The 19,398-nt window shown below is 46.1% G+C and overlaps 1 protein-coding gene across 3 annotated transcripts in view; it reads left to right on the top strand.

Annotated features, from left to right (window-relative positions):
- The first annotated feature begins 7,733 nt into the window (after window positions 1–7,733).
- Window positions 7,734–19,398, top strand: part of Etv5 (ETS variant transcription factor 5) — a 59,120-nt gene continuing 47,455 nt past the window's right edge. The window contains exons 1-5 of one of the 3 annotated variants that reach the window (XM_063261204.1): window positions 7,734–7,908; window positions 10,840–10,938; window positions 11,048–11,135; window positions 11,266–11,313; window positions 11,407–11,457. In XM_063261204.1, the coding sequence (XP_063117274.1) occupies window positions 10,894–10,938; window positions 11,048–11,135; window positions 11,266–11,313; window positions 11,407–11,457 (232 nt within the window). In that variant the 5' untranslated portion in view covers window positions 7,734–7,908; window positions 10,840–10,893. Of the gene's footprint in view, window positions 7,909–7,997; window positions 8,020–8,329; window positions 8,429–10,839; window positions 10,939–11,047; window positions 11,136–11,265; window positions 11,314–11,406; window positions 11,458–19,398 lie in introns of those variants that run through there. The other 2 variants (XM_063261206.1, XM_063261205.1) reach the window with 2 other exon arrangements.

Below are 19,398 nucleotides of genomic sequence, written 5' to 3'. Positions count from 1 at the left end.
AATAGCTAGGATTACAGAGATATACCACTATGACCATTTTATTTATTTATTTTGGTTATTTTTGCTGTACTAGGAATTGAACCCAGGGCCTTCACACTGAGTTACATCCTCAGTATTTTTTTGTTTTGAGACAGGGTATCACTAAATCCACTAAATTCAGGAGGCTGAGGCAGGAGGACCAGTCCAGTTTCAAGGACAGCCTGGGCTACAAAGTAAGTTCAAGGCCAACCTGAACTGCATAGCAAAATCTTGCCTGAAAAAAGACAAGGAAAACAAAAACCCATTAAGTTGCCCAGACTAGGTTTAAGCTGGTGATCCTCCTGCCTCAGCTTCCCAGACTATTGGGATTACAGGCATGAGCCACCCTGACCACCTCTGCTACTACATCCTAAATGACTGACTAAAATCACCAAAAGGCATGTGCTACAGTCTCACTAAAATTTTGGGGCTGGGGATTTAGCTCAGCGGCATAAGCGCCTGCCTGGCAAGCAGGCAGTCGTGAGTTTGATCCCTGGTACCGATAATAAGGAAAAAGACCAAAAAAAAAAATAATTTTCATAACAGCAGCATTAGTAATAGCTAAAACTGGAACATGTCCATCCATCAAGAGGAAAAGGATAAGCTTGCTATAAAATATGTGCACAGTGGAATACTATGCAACAAAGAGAATAAACAAAACACAGCTACACATGGATGACTCCCTCAAACATGTTAAGAAAAGATACATAAAGTACAAAAAAGCAAGAAAAACTGTTAGAAAGTAAGATGCAGGCAGAAGGAAGCTTTAGGGCCTGGCAGAGGGGGTGGTGGAGGCTTTTGGCAGGGTGAGAAGAGCTAGGGCTGTTCTGCTTCTTAAACTGAAGGAACAGATACGCTTACTTTATGAAGACTCATAGAGTTCTACACGGAATCATCCGTGTACTTTCTGGTGTGTGTGCGAGGTGTGTACAGAAAGTAAACAACACACAGACTGGGCTACAGCGTAGATGTCTGCAGGCTTCCATACACCAGGTTGCTCGGCCCTCGGGATCGGATGCTGCCCTGCCAGCCTCCTGGACTTGTGGCAATGGGACAGTGTGGAAACGGAACTGGAGTCCGGTTCCTGATGGCTTTGGGAGCACCCGGGTGTCCCTCCCCAAGGTGGAGGCCTGCGGCAGGGAGGAACAGAGGACCCCAGCACCTCAATGGGCTGTCCTGGGAGGGGCTGTTGCTCTCGTAGTTTACATTTCTAGCCATTGTTCAGTTTCCCCGTAGGAGAGAGTTCATCCGGAGAACAGAGAAGAGGCAGGTTTTCAGATGTTTCTGTTTAAACCAAGGTGGTCGTCCATCCCAGAGCCAAGGGGCAGGCAGACTGGCTGTTAGCGAGAAGCATGACGGGAAAAAAGGGTGTGCGCTTGTTTTTAAACACTGGTTTTTGGTTGTGGGTGGCAGTCAGTGGGGAGACCATCTTGGATGAAGGGGACAGGTTGGATGTCCCCTGAGAAGCCAAAGGACAAAGAGGCCAGTTCCTCTGGGAGCCTAACTACACCACGTTAGCCATTGTCAAACTTCGCTTTGTTCAACTCAAAATAAACACAGCGTCCTCCAAGGACCGAGCAGAACTTCAGGGAGGTGGGCGTTTGCACACCAAGCCAAGAGCTCCAAGCACCGCCTGCCTCACCACCCGCTCTCCAGCTGCTGTGCCAAAGCAGGCCCAGGAGAGATGCCACATTCCACTTCCACCAAGCCGTGCCTCCTCTGCCAGCGGGGCTGCTGGGAGGGGCCGCGTAAGACCTTTTGCTGCTCACACTGAGACGGCCCGGGAATAAAATCAGGCAAGGGTGAAAGCATGGTCATATGAAACTCACCACTGAGAGCATAAAAGGAAACAGAAAGAGGACGCAGAAGGGTCAAAATAGATTTTGCCAAGTCTACAAATTCAGGTTCCTCAACTTCCTCCTTGGAGCAAGCACTTTCTCTCTTGGAACCCAAGGGCCCTTCCTCTCCTCTCATTTCTAACCTATTGATTTGCTGGTTTCCAAGCTGGCTGATGAGAGGCAGAGAGTTCCTGGGCACACAAGAGCTAGGAAAGCTGTCTTCCTAATGCACAGGGAGATACTGTGTGACAGTCAACAAGCAGGAAAATGCTAGCAGTCAGACACAGGTCCCTGCCACACGGAGTGGACAGTGCTCTGGGGGCAGGAGGTATGGCTGGACGCAGGTGTGTGATCAGCTGCAGAAACAGACTGAACAGAACAGAATGAAGGGCCGCAGAAGCTTGGGAGAGAATCCTGGGTCATCAAGATGCTGTGACCATCTTGCCTCAGAGTTAGACTCAGTTCTGAAGTCACTGAGAAGCTAAGGAAAACTTACAGAGATTGTCATTAAAAAAACAAAACAAAGAAAAAAATCACAATTCCTCACTCCTGCAGGTTGATTTTGAGAGTCAGTGCTTCCTAAGAACTGTGAGTTCAGAAGAGGAGGCAGGAGACAGAAAGACTCAGAGCTCAGGAATGAACTAGGATGAAAATAAGACCTCCTGGGCTCCCTGGATTGGAGTGTATTTTTAAACATCTCCCTTTGAAACTCAGTTTTCATAGCAAATCGGATATCGTCATTACCTTTAACTGAGTTTGGAGGCAGTAAATAAAATGCTGTATGTTAAGTGTCCAGCACAGAACCCAGCACTGTACTGGGAATGCTCAATAACCAGTGTTTCTAAAGTGGCTTTCATGAAGACAAAGCCTTGATGGCCCAAGACAGTCATCCAGGAGTGGGGCTGGAGTTGCTGAGCAGATTCCCCAGGGGGCACTCGCAGGCGGGCAGTGGCCTGAGGCCCCTAGGCAAGGCTAAGCAAGGTGGTAGAATGAGAGACTGGCATAGAAACACAGTTAGGAGGAGGGACTCAAGATTTGCATTCTGGGGCTGGGGATTTAGCTAAGTAGCATAAGTGCCACCTTGCAAGCACGTGGTTGTGAGTTCGATCCCTGGTATTGATTTAAAAAAAAAGATTTGCATTCCATTTTACCAGCTATGTGACCTGGGCGAAGTTATGTTATTCTACATCATAGGGTTGGTAGGAGATCCAAGTGGAATGATCTAAGCAAAGCTCTGGTGCTCTTTGGGGTATGGTTGTTGTCCTTAAGCAACCAATTTCAGGGGGATGGAGCAGCACAGCAGAATGGTGCAATGCAGCCTCTGGAAGAAACTTGCTTGGCACAGCTGTCCCACCTGGCTGGGTGAGCTACATGGCCTGAGCAATTTATTGAACCTATGTCTACGCTGCCCCACTTTGAAAACAGGAGGTAGTGAGAACAGTTCCTTCCTTAGAAGGTTTTTTTGTTTTGTTTTGTTTTTTGTTTTTTTGAGAAAGGGTCTTGCTATGCAATTCAGGCTGGCCTTGAGTGCACTTCGTAACCCAGGATGGTTTCAAATTTGTAACAATCCTCCTGCCCCAGCCTTCTGAGTGCTGGGATTACAGGAGTGCACCACCATGCCTGACTCCTCAGAAGGCTTTTGTTGGAGCTAACTGTGCTACTGCACATGAAGTGTTTAGCAAAGTGCTTGGCTCATACTAAATTCTCAGTAACTGTCCGTGTTACTACTTCCTGGTTTATAAAGGTTCCTTGGAGGCAAAGGGGACCTCTATTTATTTAAGGAAACTTTGAATCTATAACATTTTCTGCTTTCAGTTTTTAGGATGTTCATTCCTGCATTTTAAAACAGAAGATAGTGATCTTTATCTGTTCCTTGAAGACCAAAAAACATTTCCATACCTTTTAGAAACTCCAGCCCCTTGCAGGCCCTTCTCCCCCACACTGTAGAAGAATGGGGAAGATTCTTGGGGACCATGTGCCTAAACACTGGTTTCCGGTCAGGACAAACTGACCCCAGCACTTCTAATAGAGGCACCGGAGGCCAATTCCCAGCACAAGGATCCAGACCATGTGGCCCCATCAGCTTGGTGAGGAGTTCAAGGCCTCAAACCATGATTTGCTTTGATACTTCAGGGGAAACTAAAAGCAGTCCTCTAAAGACAAGAGGAAGCTCCCAGGTTTGGGACAAATTTTTTAATTGTTAAAATCTATTCTTTTACCTTGTTCCCCAGTAAACTGAGTGTAAAGAACAAGGGTCTAGTCTTCCCACTGTGACTCAGTGAGGTTTGCTATTACCAGAGGACAAAGGCTAGACTGAGGGGAGAAGAGCATCCTAAAGAGGCTGGTCTCTCTTTTTGTTTACTTTTCCAATTCTTATTCTCCCTTGAAGGAGAACGAATGATAATTAAACACATGCTCCACAAAACCTCCAATGTCAGTATTGTTCTTGGAAGGAAAGACTCCAGGTACTAAACAAAGAACTCCTAACTACTGACCCTTAACTCTTACAAAGGCAGAGATAACAAGAGAAGGAGGATGGCTGGGGAGGGGAGCAGGGGAGGTAAATCACAAGGAGAAACAGAGGAAGAGGAGTGGAAGGAAACATCCCTAAACATTTAACAGTAAGGAAGCAGTCCTGGGCACAAGAGTGGGCCTGCAGATAAAGCATCACAAGCTGTACCGTCCCTGCGCTCCCTTCCCCCAGCCAGACCTGGATTTACCCTACAAATTCAAATGCTCAGAATCACAGACTTTGAGAGCAGATACAATTTTTATTTATTTATTTTTATTTTTTATTTTTTTGGACAAGGCCTCTCTATGCAGTTCAGGCTGGCCTTGAGCTCACTTTGTAACCCAGGTTGGTCTCAAACTCCAAATGATCCTCCTGCCTCAGCCTCCCGAGTGCTGGGATTACAGGTGTGCACCACCCACACCCAGCTAAAGGTATAATCTTTAGAGTGCCTCTGTCTTGGCCAGTAGGCTAGTCCTTTTATACTATCTTCAATTTTTCTGTGCAAATGCCTCCTGAAGACTGGTTACCTGCTTGCTTTCATGTAGCACTCCAAACATTCCAGCTCTTCGCAACATTTGCTGAGCTACAGTTGCCTCCCTATGACTTAAACCGATTTTGTTGGGGCTGGGGATTTAGCTCAGTGGCATAAGCACCTGCCTGGCAAGTACAAGATCATGAGTTCGATCCCTGGTACCAAAAAAAAAAAAAAAAAAAAACTGATTTTGTTTCCTGCCACCCTGGATTTAAATGATGTTTTCTCTGGTGTCTTACAGAGTAGCAGAGTTGTGTGTGGGCTCTGGCATGGGACCACTTTTGTTCTTCCCACTTTCAGCAGCCAGCATACCAGCTCTCTGACTGTTAGCAAATGACTTAATCTTTCTGAACCTCAGTTTCTCGCCTGTCATGGAGATGTCGATGACCCTGACGACTTCAGTACCATTGCTGTAAGGATAAAAATCAGATAACCAGTGGAGAATTGTCTATGGTACAAATAGGTCATATTTGAGTATTCAGCAAACCACAGCTACTGAAATTATGTAATAGGCTGTGCATTTCTCCAAGGAAAAACCTGGGTTTTATTTATCATGTTTGCATAGCATGGAGTCTGGCTGAATATTTAGTACAAATAAAAATAGATATTTACTGGAGGACTATACAATTAACTAACAATAGCTCTATTCCAGCCTAAATCTCTATATAGGCTTTTGAGTCTATGACAACCTTCCTATAAAAACCTACTGCTCATCTGTTCCTCTACCTCACTCACCATGTAGCCACTGTCTAGAAATTCCGTCCTGAAATTCTCAGCTTTTCTTTGGGGAACCTCAGCTCAAGGCGAAGGTCACAAGACCCTATTTGAGAAGTCGCTGTGATGTGTCCTTCAGTTTTCTTGTAGTCAAACTTGTAAAGTCATCATACTTTTGATTTGCTGTGGGTTACAGGGTAAGGACCTGTGGGTTACAGCCTGCCAGAGGGCTGGGGGCTGAGAGATTTACACAAAGAGTTAGCAAAGCAGAGAGAAAACTGACGAGGGGAAATAAGGGAAGGATGGCTGCGTGGGGAGCAGACACAGATGGGGATGAAGGGGACTGTGGGAGCCAAGGCTGGGGAGATAGGGCCTTCAGGGATGTCAGCCACAAACTGAAAGCAAAAAGTGGACCAAGACAGAAATGGCACTGCCAGGGAATAAAGGTGCTAGGCAAAACTGGAGTAGCAAGCACTGCGCTGTTCCAGGGGCACTTTTCTCACATATCTACTGGTGCCCATCCTAGTCAGGAGCTCAGCCTGGTGAGCGGTGAGCGCTGCCCAGGTCTCAACGCAGTGCTCCAGTTCCTTTAAAGCTCAAATAGTTCAAACGCTGAGATGAACACATCAGGTTCCACATTGGTACACAAGTAAAAACGCAGATGGACAAATTTTGACTTTACATTTTTTTTCTTCTAAAAATCCATTCGCATGAGCCAGGGAGCGTGGGAGTGACTCTAGGGTTGGCTACCTTAGGGCCCTCCTTTGCTAGGAGCTCTCTCCTGACACTGCCCAACTTTCCTCCCACCACTGACACACAGGGTGAATGTCAGGGTGTACCCTGGAAAAACAGCAGCAGCAGGTCGAGCACTGGGCGCAGGCTTTCGCAGAAGGGAGTAGAAGGGGCGAGCACCGCGGGCAGGCCTTTGCAGAAGGGAGTAGAGGGCGGCGGCGGAGGGGGGTGGGGTGGGGTGGGGTGCAGGATTGCTTGCTTGTTTGTTTCCTGGAACACCTTGTTAAGAATCTCAACAATTGCAGCTAGAGCTCTATCGTTTGGCAAGCAGAACTCTCCTAGTCGCTCACAGCCGAGCGGGATCTAATTCACTTAACACACCATCTTACATTCAGCACTTCAGCGAAAAACAAGCAGTCTGGGAGGAAGACAGGCGGTCTAACTCTGCACGCCCGACCATTCCGGGGACGCCTTGTGAGTCCCAGTCCTTTGACTGGCTGGTGCCTGTCCGCTGGGGACTTCCTTGCACCCGGACCTTCTCGCACCACGGTTCCAGAAAAACTCGGGCGGAGGGTAACGCTGCAGTTAAATAAGGGATCTGGTTGGGCCTTAGGCCTCGCCAGTATAAAAAAGAGTAACTAAAATCTGCAAGCCCTCAGATTTTAAAAGGAGATAATTGCTTATTCTTGTCACTGGAAACCTGGTGAAAAGAAATGAAGGCCTCTCTTAAAGGTAACTAAGATTAGAGGGCTCGGTTTCCGTTTTCCGTGGGCCGAACGCCCAGGCTGGTTAGCGAGTTTCTCTGTACGGAATGACGAATTCCTGTCGCCTGAATTCTAAAATGATAACTTTGCTTGGTGCTGCAGCTGCGAATGTCTGGAGCGCCAAGAGACCCAACCGTGGTCGTGGCTTTGCAGAGGAAGAAGCTGGGGGGAGGGGGGTGGGGGATGAAAAGGGCGAAGAGCCATGCCTTGGCGAAAAGTCGGGAGAACTGGGAAAAGGGAAGTAACGGCGGCTCCTCCCGGCCTCGGCCCCTTTAAGTGCTCCACTGACTCAGCTCTAAGCTTTCCCCTCAGGTCGCGTTTTTTATGAATGAAAAACGTCCTTACATTCATTATATAAACAAGCCTGTGCTGATTGGCCAATGGTCCCCGGTGCATAAATTATGTAAAACTAGACCCTCAAGGGGGTGGAGAGAGACCCACAATCGACCAATGGAGGTCGGAGTTGGTGGGGCGGCTCGGTTGGATTTGCTCGAAGACAGGGTAAACAAGAGGTGATGGACGGCCGCGGGAACGGCCTCCGGCCAATGGGAATCAGGCTAGGTTGGGGCCTTGAGCCAATGGCGGCAGGCGGAGCAGCGGGCCGCGGGGGGCCGGGCCAGCGCTCCAGCCTGGTTGGCAGCTGCGGCGCAGAGTCCAGCCGCTGGTGCGCGGAGCAGTTCGCTGTCTCCGGAGCGGTTCGGCCCAGCCATTCGCCTAGGCGCCCAGGCCCGGTGCGCGCGTGCGTGAGCGCGCCTGCGCCGCCGGGGCCGCTGCCAGGGGGGAGGGCGGCCACTTCAGGTGAGGGGGCGTAGTGGGGGGCGAGTGCGGTATCATTGAAGGTATCCTGCAACGGGTCCCAAAGGCCCAGCTGGCGAGAGTTCACGGGCTGACCTGGAACCCTCAGAGTCGGTGTGCATATCTGGGGCGAACCTAGGGGACAGACTGCCCCCTTCCCCCACGGCCCGGTCCGGTTCGGCTCGTGGGAGGTGTCGGGCGGGGGCGGCTAACGGTTCCGGAGCGCGAGGAGCGCGGGTTTCCGCACCTCGCGGGGGAGGCGCGCGGGAGCACGGGGTGCGGGGCTCCGGGTGGGGACTGCGAGGCGCTGAGTCGCAGGGCTCCGGTCTCCTGAGAGCTGAGAGCCCCGAGGGGACTTGGAGGCTCGCGAGAAGAGACGCTTTGCAGTTGGGAGGAGGGGTCGGGAAGCAGTTAGAGGGGGAGTGGGGAGTGTTCGAGAGGCGCTGCCCCCCAGAACACCCAGAGGGGTTGGTTGACACAGGCATGTGCAGCCTGCGGCGTTGGGGGTCGACCAGCAACTTAGGTGGGTCTTGCAAGTTTCAGGCTGTGGAAAGTGGACACCAATCCCTCCACTCCCACCCCCGGTGGGATGAGGCGGTCGGGGTGCGCCACAACCCGGGAGAAAAATCAGGGAGCCCTGCACAGGGCCTGGGGGTATTGGGGAGAACGCGGTTGCGGAACGGGAACGCAGCAATGCCCAAGCCTCGCGCAGGATCGAGAATCTGGCTGCATTTTCAGAGGGGAGGGGGAACTCCTGGTAGAGAAGGGGGTGCATAGGAGAGATGCTCGGGGTGGGGGGGTGTGAATTGGAAGCGGCTGGTTGCTCCTGGCGCAGCACCTCGTTTTTATGAATGTGGGTGACTTTATGAATGAAGCGGGTTTCTTTCGCTGGCTGTGTTCCTTGCGGCTTTTTTTTTTTTTTTTTTTTCCTCCTTTCCCTTTTCGTGAATGAAGCATTGAGCTTTCTTCCTAAAACGCTGGGGTGAGGGGACTGCGTTGGAGGCTGGGCCTTCGTTGGGAGTGGGGGCGGGGGCGCAGCCGAAGGAGTTTTCATGAATGGGGAAGGCTGGGAATTGGGTAGAAGTGTGTCTTGTTTTGTGAATGGGGCCCAGCGCGAGGGATCCAGTTACAGCCTCTACCTGATGTGGCGTCCGCGGCTCGCTCTCCCATTCATAAAACCGGGCCCGCTGCGCGCCACGGGGGAGGGGCCTCGGTCGCACCGCCGCGCAGTGTTAAAGTTTTCCTGGGGGCACCCGCGAGGAGGGGGGGCACAAAGGAAGTAGTTTAAACTTCTGGATGCACCCGAGCCTGCCCTCCAGGTTTAAAAAAAAACAAAACAAAAAAAAAAAAACTTTGAGCGCAGTGTTTTTAGCCCTTGAACTGTGAGAGCTTCGTTTATAGATCTCCGATGTTTCTTTTGGATTTGCTTACGGCAATGTCTTGAAAAAATTTAAGATATTTTTGCTCTTCTGGGTGAAGTGTTTCATCATGAGGCTGAAAATATCTCTCTGGTCTCCTACTCGTTGCCCACCCTCCGATGTTTTTTACAGAATTTCTGAGGCTACGATTTAATCAGAGATTTTCGTGGACGACAGAGAACTCTTTCATGCCCTCAGCTCCCTGCTAAGGTTTCTCAGATTTTGTAATCGGGTTGGAGACCATTTGAGAAAGAGACTTTATTCTGAACCTTTTTTTATTTGGAAGGCAGGCAAGCTGGTAGGAGTGTTTTTCTAGGAAGTTATGAGCTGTGCTATTTCGCTCCCCTCCTTTGATTTTGAAAATATCTGACTACATGGGCCAAGTGCTGAAGAGGAGGCTGACCATGAAGGACTTTGTTGTATCCTGCTAAATTATGAAAATTTGATATACCCCACACAGTGTGAAAAACAAATTGGATGGAATTGCCCACTGGAAAAAGGTTTCCTATTTAAAAATTGTGTGCAAGTTAAACAAAAGAAATTACCTCTTAAGTATTTTACATTACTTAGAGCTAGGGTAAGTGCAATCAGTGGTTTTTCTTTTTTTGGTTGACATACCTCCGTTTTTATATGAGGGTTTAAACATGTTTAGGGATGATATGGTACCTTACTGAAATTGCTACTTTATTATTACTACTACTACTACTGTTAATATTATTATTATTACTTTTTTGGTGTCGCGGATTGAACTCACGACCTTGCATTTGCCAAGCAGGCAATTACACTGCTGAGCGTAACCCCTGCCCCTATTTTATTCTTCCAAATTAAAAAAAATTCTGTCCTCTCCCTTGACCTCAGCTTCTCTTTCTGGCCACTACATTTAGCAGTCCTGATAGGAGTTGTTGGGTGTTTCTGTGTGTGTGCACACGTGCACGTGCGTGTGCATGTGTCTGGGAAATTTGACTTCACTGTAGGAAACAAACTGAATTTTCTTTCCATGCATCGTTTATTTTTACTGGCTTTTAAAAAGGCCTTTAAAATACAGTGGAATTTAGTTTCCCTTTATCCATTATTTTTCATAGATCTTTTATTCTGCTAGAGACTTGAGATATCACAGATAACTAGGTTGCCATGGAGATATTTGTGACATAGGCATACACCTGTTTGGACAGAAGGTTAGTTTTAAATAAAGAATTTCTATGAACAAAATATACTTCTGATAATATATTCCTGGAACTCTACATAATTTTTTTTATCACTGATTTACAAAATACTTTTAGATTCTGTATTGTCAGATTCTTAATTACCAATACCTTAGTTTCTCAACTTACTGTCAAAAATTAAATTACCTCTTTTTTAAAAAATGTACTGCACATGCCCTGGAGGATCTTCTGTAGAGATTCTGAAAAATCACCTTTTGCGATGAAAATAAGATGATTTTGGGGGGTTTTTGTTGTTGTTGATAAGGGACGGTCAGTATCAAAAATCGGTAATCTTAATGATCCTTTTCCCCCAGAAATTACTCAATGCTGAAACCTTTCAAAGCGATATTAGACACATTGGAAGCACCATGGATGGGTTTTACGACCAGCAAGTCCCTTTTATGGTCCCAGGGGTAAGTTCACTCAGCTTTTGCTCTATTTCGTCCTCTCCTTTCCAAGTCATCTTACTGTCTCAGCCTCTTCACTACACTTCAATCTTCTGTCTGTGATGGCCTCTTTTAGAAATCGCGATCAGAGGAATGTCGAGGGCGGCCTGTGATTGACAGGAAGAGGAAGTTTTTGGACACTGATCTGGCTCACGATTCTGAAGGTAGTGAAGCTTCTCTCTGCTATCTTGAGCCTTCCTCAGATCCCTTGGTGACAGTGGTGTGTAGACCCTTCCCCCCTCTTCTCCCTAATAGAAATATCCTCATTCTGAGCTCTTCTGTTTTCAATTTCAGAATTGTTTCAGGATCTCAGTCAACTTCAAGAGGCTTGGTTAGCTGAAGGCAAGTGTCTTGGCTGTCCTGTTTTCCATATAAAACATTTTACTGTTCCTTTTAATAAAACTTAAAGGTCTAAAACAACAATCTCTTTTCCAGCACAAGTTCCCGATGATGAACAGTTTGTCCCAGATTTTCAGTCTGATAACTGTAAGTACCTTTCTCGCTGTGACGGCGGTCGCTCCGAAATTGTTGGGTCTTGGTTCAACCCACGTCTAGAATCCACTTCAGTTGTAGCCAGCAGATTTCTACGGTGATGTGCATGTAGTTTCTCTGAATAATTCAGGGGTAACCCTGAACATTTTTGTTTCATTCATTATTGAAATTACTTTTAAAGCAGTTCTAGTCTGTTTCAGGCAAGATTTAACTGACTATAGTTTCATCTTAAATTTCTCTTTAAGTATATTGCAATGCTTTAAGCTCAAAATTATAAATTAACATGAGCTGGGCCGAAAGTCTATTAATGGTGTTTTCTATGGCCTCTTTTATTCATAATTCAAGTCTTTGATGTGAGTGATGAATCTGCCATTTTTCTCTCTCAAAGGTGCAGAAGATAGTTAATGGAAAATTCCAGTTAATTGTGGTTTTACCTAACATGTTGTCAGTTTTGTTCCTTCTAAGCTTAACAAAGGGCTGGTCACAGAGTAACCTGATTTGTTGTTATTCTTCATGCTGTTGCTGGGACTTTGCTCCTCAGAGAAGAGTAAAACCTTTTCTTCAGCTAGTCATTAGGTGCTCATTACTTGAGATAATAAAATGAAAGGAGCAGCTGCAAAGATGGCTCTTGGCGCTGGCGGGCACAGTTAGCTTTACCGGATCTTTTGAGGCTGTCCTCAACAGGTTTGGGAGCTTTTATGGTCCAGGCAGAGCAGAGCTATCAAGGACAAAGCCGGCTGATGAAATTTGAGCAGCACAGGGCTGCTCTAGAGAACATTAGTCACTGGCGAATGAGCAGGTTTAAGAGAGGCCTGGAGAAAATGCTGCCTCTCTTGAGGGTTGCATCATAGAGAAATTCATGTTTCTTAGTCATAGTTTATAATAGCAAGCACCTGAGGCAGGCAGGGATTCGATGTCTCATTTTTCACTAACAAACTCTTCCCAGCTTTGTTTCATCCCTGGTGGGGTGCACCCATGTGGGTGAAAATGTCACTGGGAGAGAGGATATTTGGGTCTAAGTAATAGCTGGGTACTCCAGATCTATTAAATGAAAGAAGACAGGAACCAGCTAAACATTCTTTAATGATAGACCTCATGTCCAAGGCACAATGCCATGAAACTTTAAAAAGAATTGACTAACCCACGGATGCCTGCTTACCTTAGCTTTGTCACAGCTTGCTGTGGTGTTTTGTGCAGAAAGCAAACGCTTGTTAATTGTTGCTCTTTGATTGCTTTCAAGTGATTGGGAAGTTTGCCACAGAAAAACTAAATAAAGATAACCTAAAGAGCGTGTGTGTGTGTGTGTGTGTGTGTGTGTGTGTGTTTGCAAGATGAAAGATGGAATTTATCATCTAACTTTGTTCTGTTGACAATTTGGCCCATTCCTTTCAGTTCTTGCTCAGAGCAGCATAAACTGCAGTCTGTTTGGGAGGTAGCTTTCTTGGCAGAAGCTCTTTGAAATGTTTTTATGACACGTTTGTTTGTTTCTCTGTAACTCAAAAGAGTTAAGAAGGGAGGTGACATGGATGTGTTCAGATTGACTGCATGTGTTGAAGCAAGGGTCTGTTCTTTAAAGAAAGATGTCAGCAAACAGGATTTGTATTTAAAAGACATATTTTTATCTGGGGGAATAGACCAAGCAAAGAAATCAATAAATGTATTTTGGCTCCTTAGAAATTATTCCTGCTTAGCAAATAGAATGTGCTAAATTCTTCAGTTAAAACGCCATACCTTAAATAGAGGTGCTTTGGGAGATGTCCTTGCCTACAAAGTGTGTGGTTTTTTGTTTTTGTTTTTTTTAAAGTTCATTTGCTTTTTGCTTTAATTGCTTAAGGTTGAGCTTTTCTAGATTTTATGGATAAGACATATGGGCTAGGAATTAGTAACTTTTTCCCCCTCTGACTGTGTAACTCTTGAGGTGGAGCTTGGAGAAGGATAGCTCCATACGGGTAGGCTGACTTGTCTGAAAGCTTAGGCAGGGGTAACAGCGGATGGTAAGGGTGCAGACTGCAGCCATTTCATTCAGCCTGGGGTGTTCCCTGCAGTTCTGACCCACAGGGAAGCCAGGAAGGAGCTGGTGGAGTCCACACCTGCATCCTCTTACTTCTTATGGCACTTTTCATAGTCTTGTGTGGAAGACCAGCTTCCACTCCAGTCATCTTCTGGAAGATTCCATGATTAGTCCAGGGGAAGGAAAGAAATGGATTCAAGTTCAGCGAAGCATTATGCGTTGGTCTGGATCACACAATCAATGAATTCTACATCTGACTTACATTTGGCAGGGAGAGCAGCCTTTTTTTCTTCAGTATCAGAAAGCATTTGTAACAGATGCAGGTGTTCTTGTTACCAGTGACTACTGGTGATGGTATATCTCGTTAACAATGATTGGAGTAATTTTCCATCATGGATGCATGAGACGTGGTACATGAAATCTGAAAAAAGAGAAATACTAAGCCATGTGGATAATCGGTTTTATTCTAGAATACCAGTTTTGAAGATTATATATCCTTTTTTTTTGTAAATACTACACATTCAACTCCTAAAAAGACGATATTTTTATAAGCTTTCCAGATTTATAATCTCTGTCCATAAACATCCATCCATATGCATGGTTGGAATAAATGAAACCATTATGAGTCTTTCAGAAAAGCCCAGCTTACCTCTAGCTGTATAGGTTTTAAGGCTGCCTCGTAAATACAGGTATTTGTGAGATATTCCTTATCCTGAAAATTCAAGGGAACAGAAAGTTCACCCTGTGTACCATAGGCCAGGGCTCTGCACTGTTTCCTGGTCCTAAGAAGTAAACCTGACATCCCAGATGGAGCTGGAAATGCCTTGTAGAGTGTCTTGGCTCATTACCCCACCCTCAGTGTTATGGAAAAGATAATACAAGGCCCAGAGAGCTGGAAGGGCTGACCAGTGCTTTAGGGGAAGATGGGAAACAGGCGAAATGAAATGAGAGGAAAAAATACCGTTAAAGTAAGAAGTTCTCACAAAGCTTTGGGTTCAGAGGCCACTGGCACAGCCAGGTGGGCTCCTAGCCCTCCGTTGTTATTTCAGACATCCGGTGATGACTCTCAGGAAAGCCTTGGTAGACAGGCTGGCCACCCAGTGTAACACTCAGTTTTCTTTTTTCTTTTCTTTTTTTAACACCTCAGTTTTCTTTCTCTTGAGATCCTGAGGAAATTACTATCTATTTATTTTTGTCTTTTGGAGACAGGGTCTTGCTATGCAGTTTCAGGCTGGCTTTGAGCTCACTTTTGTAGCCTAGGCTGGTCTCAAACTTGCAATGATCCTCCTGCCTCAGCCTCCTGAGTGCTGGGATTACAGGAGTGTACCACCACACCCAGCTGAAAATTACTATTTATTTCTGAGTTTTTCCATTTAGGATTTGGAAGAGAGTAAGAAATTGTGAAAGAGAAATACATTAAAACTAAGAGGTTTCCTTGAAGACTTTTTAGTATGTATGTATACAGATATGCAGGTGGAAATATGTATCCTGTGTATTTACAAGTGTGTGTATGTATATAAATTATCACATAGAGTTACTAAATTAGGTGGCCTGAGTCAGTGCATAGATGTTGTACAGTACTTGTTTACTGCACATTTTCATAAAGTCAACAAATCAGAGTCATGGAGATGAGAACGCAAGAGTGCTTTGCTGAAGGGGTAGGTAAGACATTACCATCATTTTCAGTTGACCGCCTGAGTATTTAAGGGTGTCTCACTAAATTTTAGCATATATGAAGAGCACTTTCTGAAACCACAGGTTTCAGTTCTAATTTTCAAAAAATCGTACTCATTTCCTTGGTGGTATCCCGAATAATTTCCTATCAGCATACTGAATAACTAAAATATTTTATACTAAGGAAGAGGGCGTGATAAAATCTTTCCTTAAAATTCTAGCCTCCATACCAAATGCAGTTTAGAGCATTGTTATAAAATCCAAGGGACCCCCTTTATCCCCTTGAAAAGGGTTCTTTTTTTAGGTCTGCATTTCAAAAAGAATGGAGCAGAGACTGGAGGAAGTAGGAGTAATTTCCTAAGGACCAGCTAATTAACTGATAAAATCTTTTCGCAAATACATTGCAATAGATGGCTGGGGAAATAGGATTAATTTATGACAGCACTTGAGCCTAAAGCATGTTGATCTTAATCCTGTGTCACTGTGAGATTATTCCACTGAATTGTATTTTCTTTTCCTAGGCGAGGCAGATACAGTAGTAGGGCGGTTAGTAAAGTCCCTTTCTTCCTGCCCCCGTTGTAGTGTAGCTGAGCTTCTTGTATGTTAGTTCTGTGGTCGAGGGCCATAGCTGTTGGAAAGGATACTCCTAAAGTCTTTGGGCAAGGTGATGAGCACCAAGCCCTTTGAAAAGAACAGGCCAGATGGAGGCAAGGCTGTTTATTAGTTTGTCCTTTTTAGGAGCCCGTAGCTCTGAAGATAGGGAAAAAGAAGAAGAAGAATGCTGAAGAGCGTGTGTGGAGAACAGAGGAGACAGGATTGGACTCGAGGTTTTGAGTGTGACCTGATGTCTTGGACGTAGATCCCTGTCTTGCCAGAGAGAGGATGCTAAGATTTGAAATTCTTTCCATCTTGACGTCCTCTGACATACTCACATCTGAGACTTTGAGGGGCTAAGACCTAGAGCACCCATTAATGTGAAAAAACCATGCATTTAGCAAAATATTTCCTCTAACTGTAATTCACGTAGGCTCATTTAAAACAGTGAATTTGTAAAAAAAAATTCTTCTTTTTGCTTTTTGTCCTCTTAATAAAACCCAGTAGCCTTTTCAGTCCTATCTATTTGGTGAGAAAGACTTCAGATGGAGAAATAATTTGTGTCTGCCAGACGGGTCACCTGTGTGGGTGCCAGAAGTTAAGAAATTGCTGGCATCAGTCAGGAAATCACCATTTATTTATTCCCTGCTATTTAGCATTCTAACCCTAATCCATTTTACTGGATTAAAACATAAGTACGGTGATAAACTGAAAATGTATACCAGTCTTTGCCATTTCTACCATCTAGTAGTATCATTGTTACAATTTCAGTCCCCTCAAAATGTTCCTGGGGGCAGGGTGGGTTGTTAGTGTGATTGCTTTGCTGAGAGACTGCCTCCCCCTCATTTCTTGAGTTTTAATGGCGATAAAGTATGTGCAATCTGGGGCTGACAGCACCCTTTCAGGCATACGGCTGCCCTTGAGGCAGCTTGGGCTCCATCTGTGCCCTGGCACACAGCTCTTCTTCACTTGGAGTCCAAGGAGCTAAAAGTCTTGTCATGTCGCAGCTCCAGCTCTTGGACGAGCCCCAGGCATGCTGATGCCATTACCGGATTAGGTTGCTTTTTTAAAAATTCATTTTGTGAACTCATCAAGCTCATTTAACAGAGGCTTTGGTCGTCAGTTTCTGTCATTGTCCTACCCCTCTCGGTTCAGCAAAAAAAAGTGGCAAGATGCTGGACCCCCTAGATGGCAATGGACTACCAGCTTACTAGCTTGAGTGTTTCAGGGAGAAGAGGCCTACCTAAAAGACCCCTGTCCAGTGCCAATAAAGGGGAGACTTCCCTGCTTAGACGGAGGAAACATGTCTGGAAAATAGCAGCAAAGGTACCAGCTTTAAGATTCAGCAGCTATTAAAAGGTGGGAATAGCATAGTGGGAAAGATCTCAGAGCAGAGGGGGCAGGCAGTGAGAAGAGACATTTGACAATAGCCAAATACATTCCAAAAAGAAGGAAAGAGGCCATGAGCTTCAAGTTGTCGCCTGGATTCAATTTTCATAACGAAATATGTTTGTCCTTGAAATAAAGTCTGGTTGTCACATCAGCCTAAATCATCAGTTCTTCCTCAGGGTGGTGGTGGAAGATCTGGCAAAAATCTCGAAGAAACCAAACCAGTTTTTTATCCTGTCCTTTTGTAAAGTCCTGGAGTCGATTTTGCCCTCCAACCCCAAGTCTGCGTAGTGTTTCTTTCCATGTCTCCTGCAGCCCCAAAAAAGGAACTGTGAAACCGTCCTCCTAGATAGCTCAGGGCCAAAGCTGGAGACTTATTAATGTTGCCAGAGCCCCTTCCCCATGAGGAGGAAGCCAGGCAGCTCCTGGTATAGCTACTGGCAATGAATGGGACTCAAAACTTCCAGAGTTGTCCCTAATGCAAACCTGCTCGCCTGGGGGCAAGAGAAATAGCGGCGAGGTCTGTTTCTCTCTGCTGGAAGCTGCACTTGGATTCTTAACAAGGCTGCACAGGATAGTTTTTCTTTTGCCTTTCCCCAGTTGCCAGACGGCACTTCCCGACCTCACTCTAGCAGATTTGCACACCCTTGCAGATTTCAGCAGCAGTCTTGGCCATTTGGATCCTAGGGAGGGTGCAGGACAGGCAGGCCCCCCCTGCAGTGTCTGAATTTCTTACATAAACACAGCGCACTGGGCGAGCAAGTGTCCCTGCAGCGACAGCTGGGCTCTGGTCACTGCTTGTCTGCCCCAGCTCGCCAAGCTCGCTGAGCTGCAGACTCCCCCTCTTGCCTGAATGGAGCATTCCAAATTGGTTGTGAATGGAGGGCGGGGCTCACTTGCAGACATTTTCAATGAATAACCAGACCCCATTGTGCAGCCTGTGGAAAAACAACCAACTCAAACAACACTGGGACTGTTAGAAATATGCTCGTGATTGGCAGCTTGGAGAGCCTCCAAAATTAGTTTCCTTTGGCTTCCCTGCTGCTCACTGTTCTCCAAGCCTGGGCTTAATGGGGTTTAAGTTTTCTTTAAAGTGCTGTCTTTTAACCCTCAAGCTGCCAGGCTGAAGGCCTGAGTCTATGGGGCAGGGCTGCTGTAGACCAGCGAGACCAAGAATCCGCACCCCTTTGCTTTGTCTCCCGTTTAAACTGTAGCAGTCTAAAGAGAACCCTAATAGAGGGGAGGGTGGGGTAGCTTCCCCTGGAGAGAAGTGTTGAGACTTGATCTGAGGATATTACCCTTTTATCTCCTTCCCTGGGGTTGTGGCTTTAGCTCCCCATTGAAGATTCCTACCTGCTCCTCGCTTCATGCCACAGCAGATATTTCTGGCTTAGACTTTACCACGAAGGTGACAGGGCTGTAATTTCTCTACTCCTTGGCCTTCTCTCACCTGTTTAATTTCACATGTTGGTTAAGTCAATGTCACTTTTCAGTGACGCTTATGCTGCTCCTCAGCTGTGGGAGAACCTCCTCCCTGTGGGTACAGCCTTTCCAGGGAGCTCTGATCAAATGCTTTGCCTCCCAAGATGAACGTCTCAGGACATACCTGAGACATACGACAAAGAACCTCAGCCTCTGAGCAAACCCAAAACAAAAGCGACCTCCTCACACTGGAACCAGACCAACTTCTAGGGGTACACAGGCTTCACCAGCGTCCATCCACCCTTTTCAGTGTACCCTGGCATCTCTGACGGACTACCTCCTCCAAAGGACCCTTTAGTGAAATGCACAGTCCAGATTGTGCAATAAACATAAACATAACCTTCAGTTAAAAAGCAAAACAAAACTTAAAGTTTCACCAGAATCGTGACATGCTTTTCTTGCACCCTGTTCTCCATCTATACGACCACATAAGGCCATTTGCACTTGTGTTTTGCTGTGTTTTTTGTTGAGGTATTTCCCTTGCTGTCAGTGGGTCTTGCAAGCTTGCCTTCTCTTCCCTATTTAAAAAATAAAAAAATTCCGGCACAAGCAGCTTGTCCATTGTTAGGGCATGGAAACCTGTCAGGAGGTGACCCCAGATATCAGCTGAGCAGGAGGGTACAGATGTGGGGGGCTTCTGGACTTCAGCTTACATAAACACTTTTCAGCTGAGTGCCTGGAAATGCTTTGTAATGGCCTGAAAGAGCTCTTTCTAAGGGCCTTTTATACTTCCCCACAGAAAAAGTAGAATAGAACTGGAGATGGGGTTGAGGGGGGCCTCTTAT

The sequence above is a fragment of the Cavia porcellus genome, unplaced genomic scaffold (genome assembly GCF_034190915.1).
Source record: "Cavia porcellus strain 051 isolate PalLab524CR breed Dunkin Hartley unplaced genomic scaffold, mCavPor4.1 scaffold_14, whole genome shotgun sequence".
Lineage (NCBI taxonomy): Eukaryota > Metazoa > Chordata > Mammalia > Rodentia > Caviidae > Cavia > Cavia porcellus.
The sequence above is the reverse complement of the archived record's forward strand: the minus strand, read 5'-3'. Positions and strand labels throughout refer to the sequence as shown.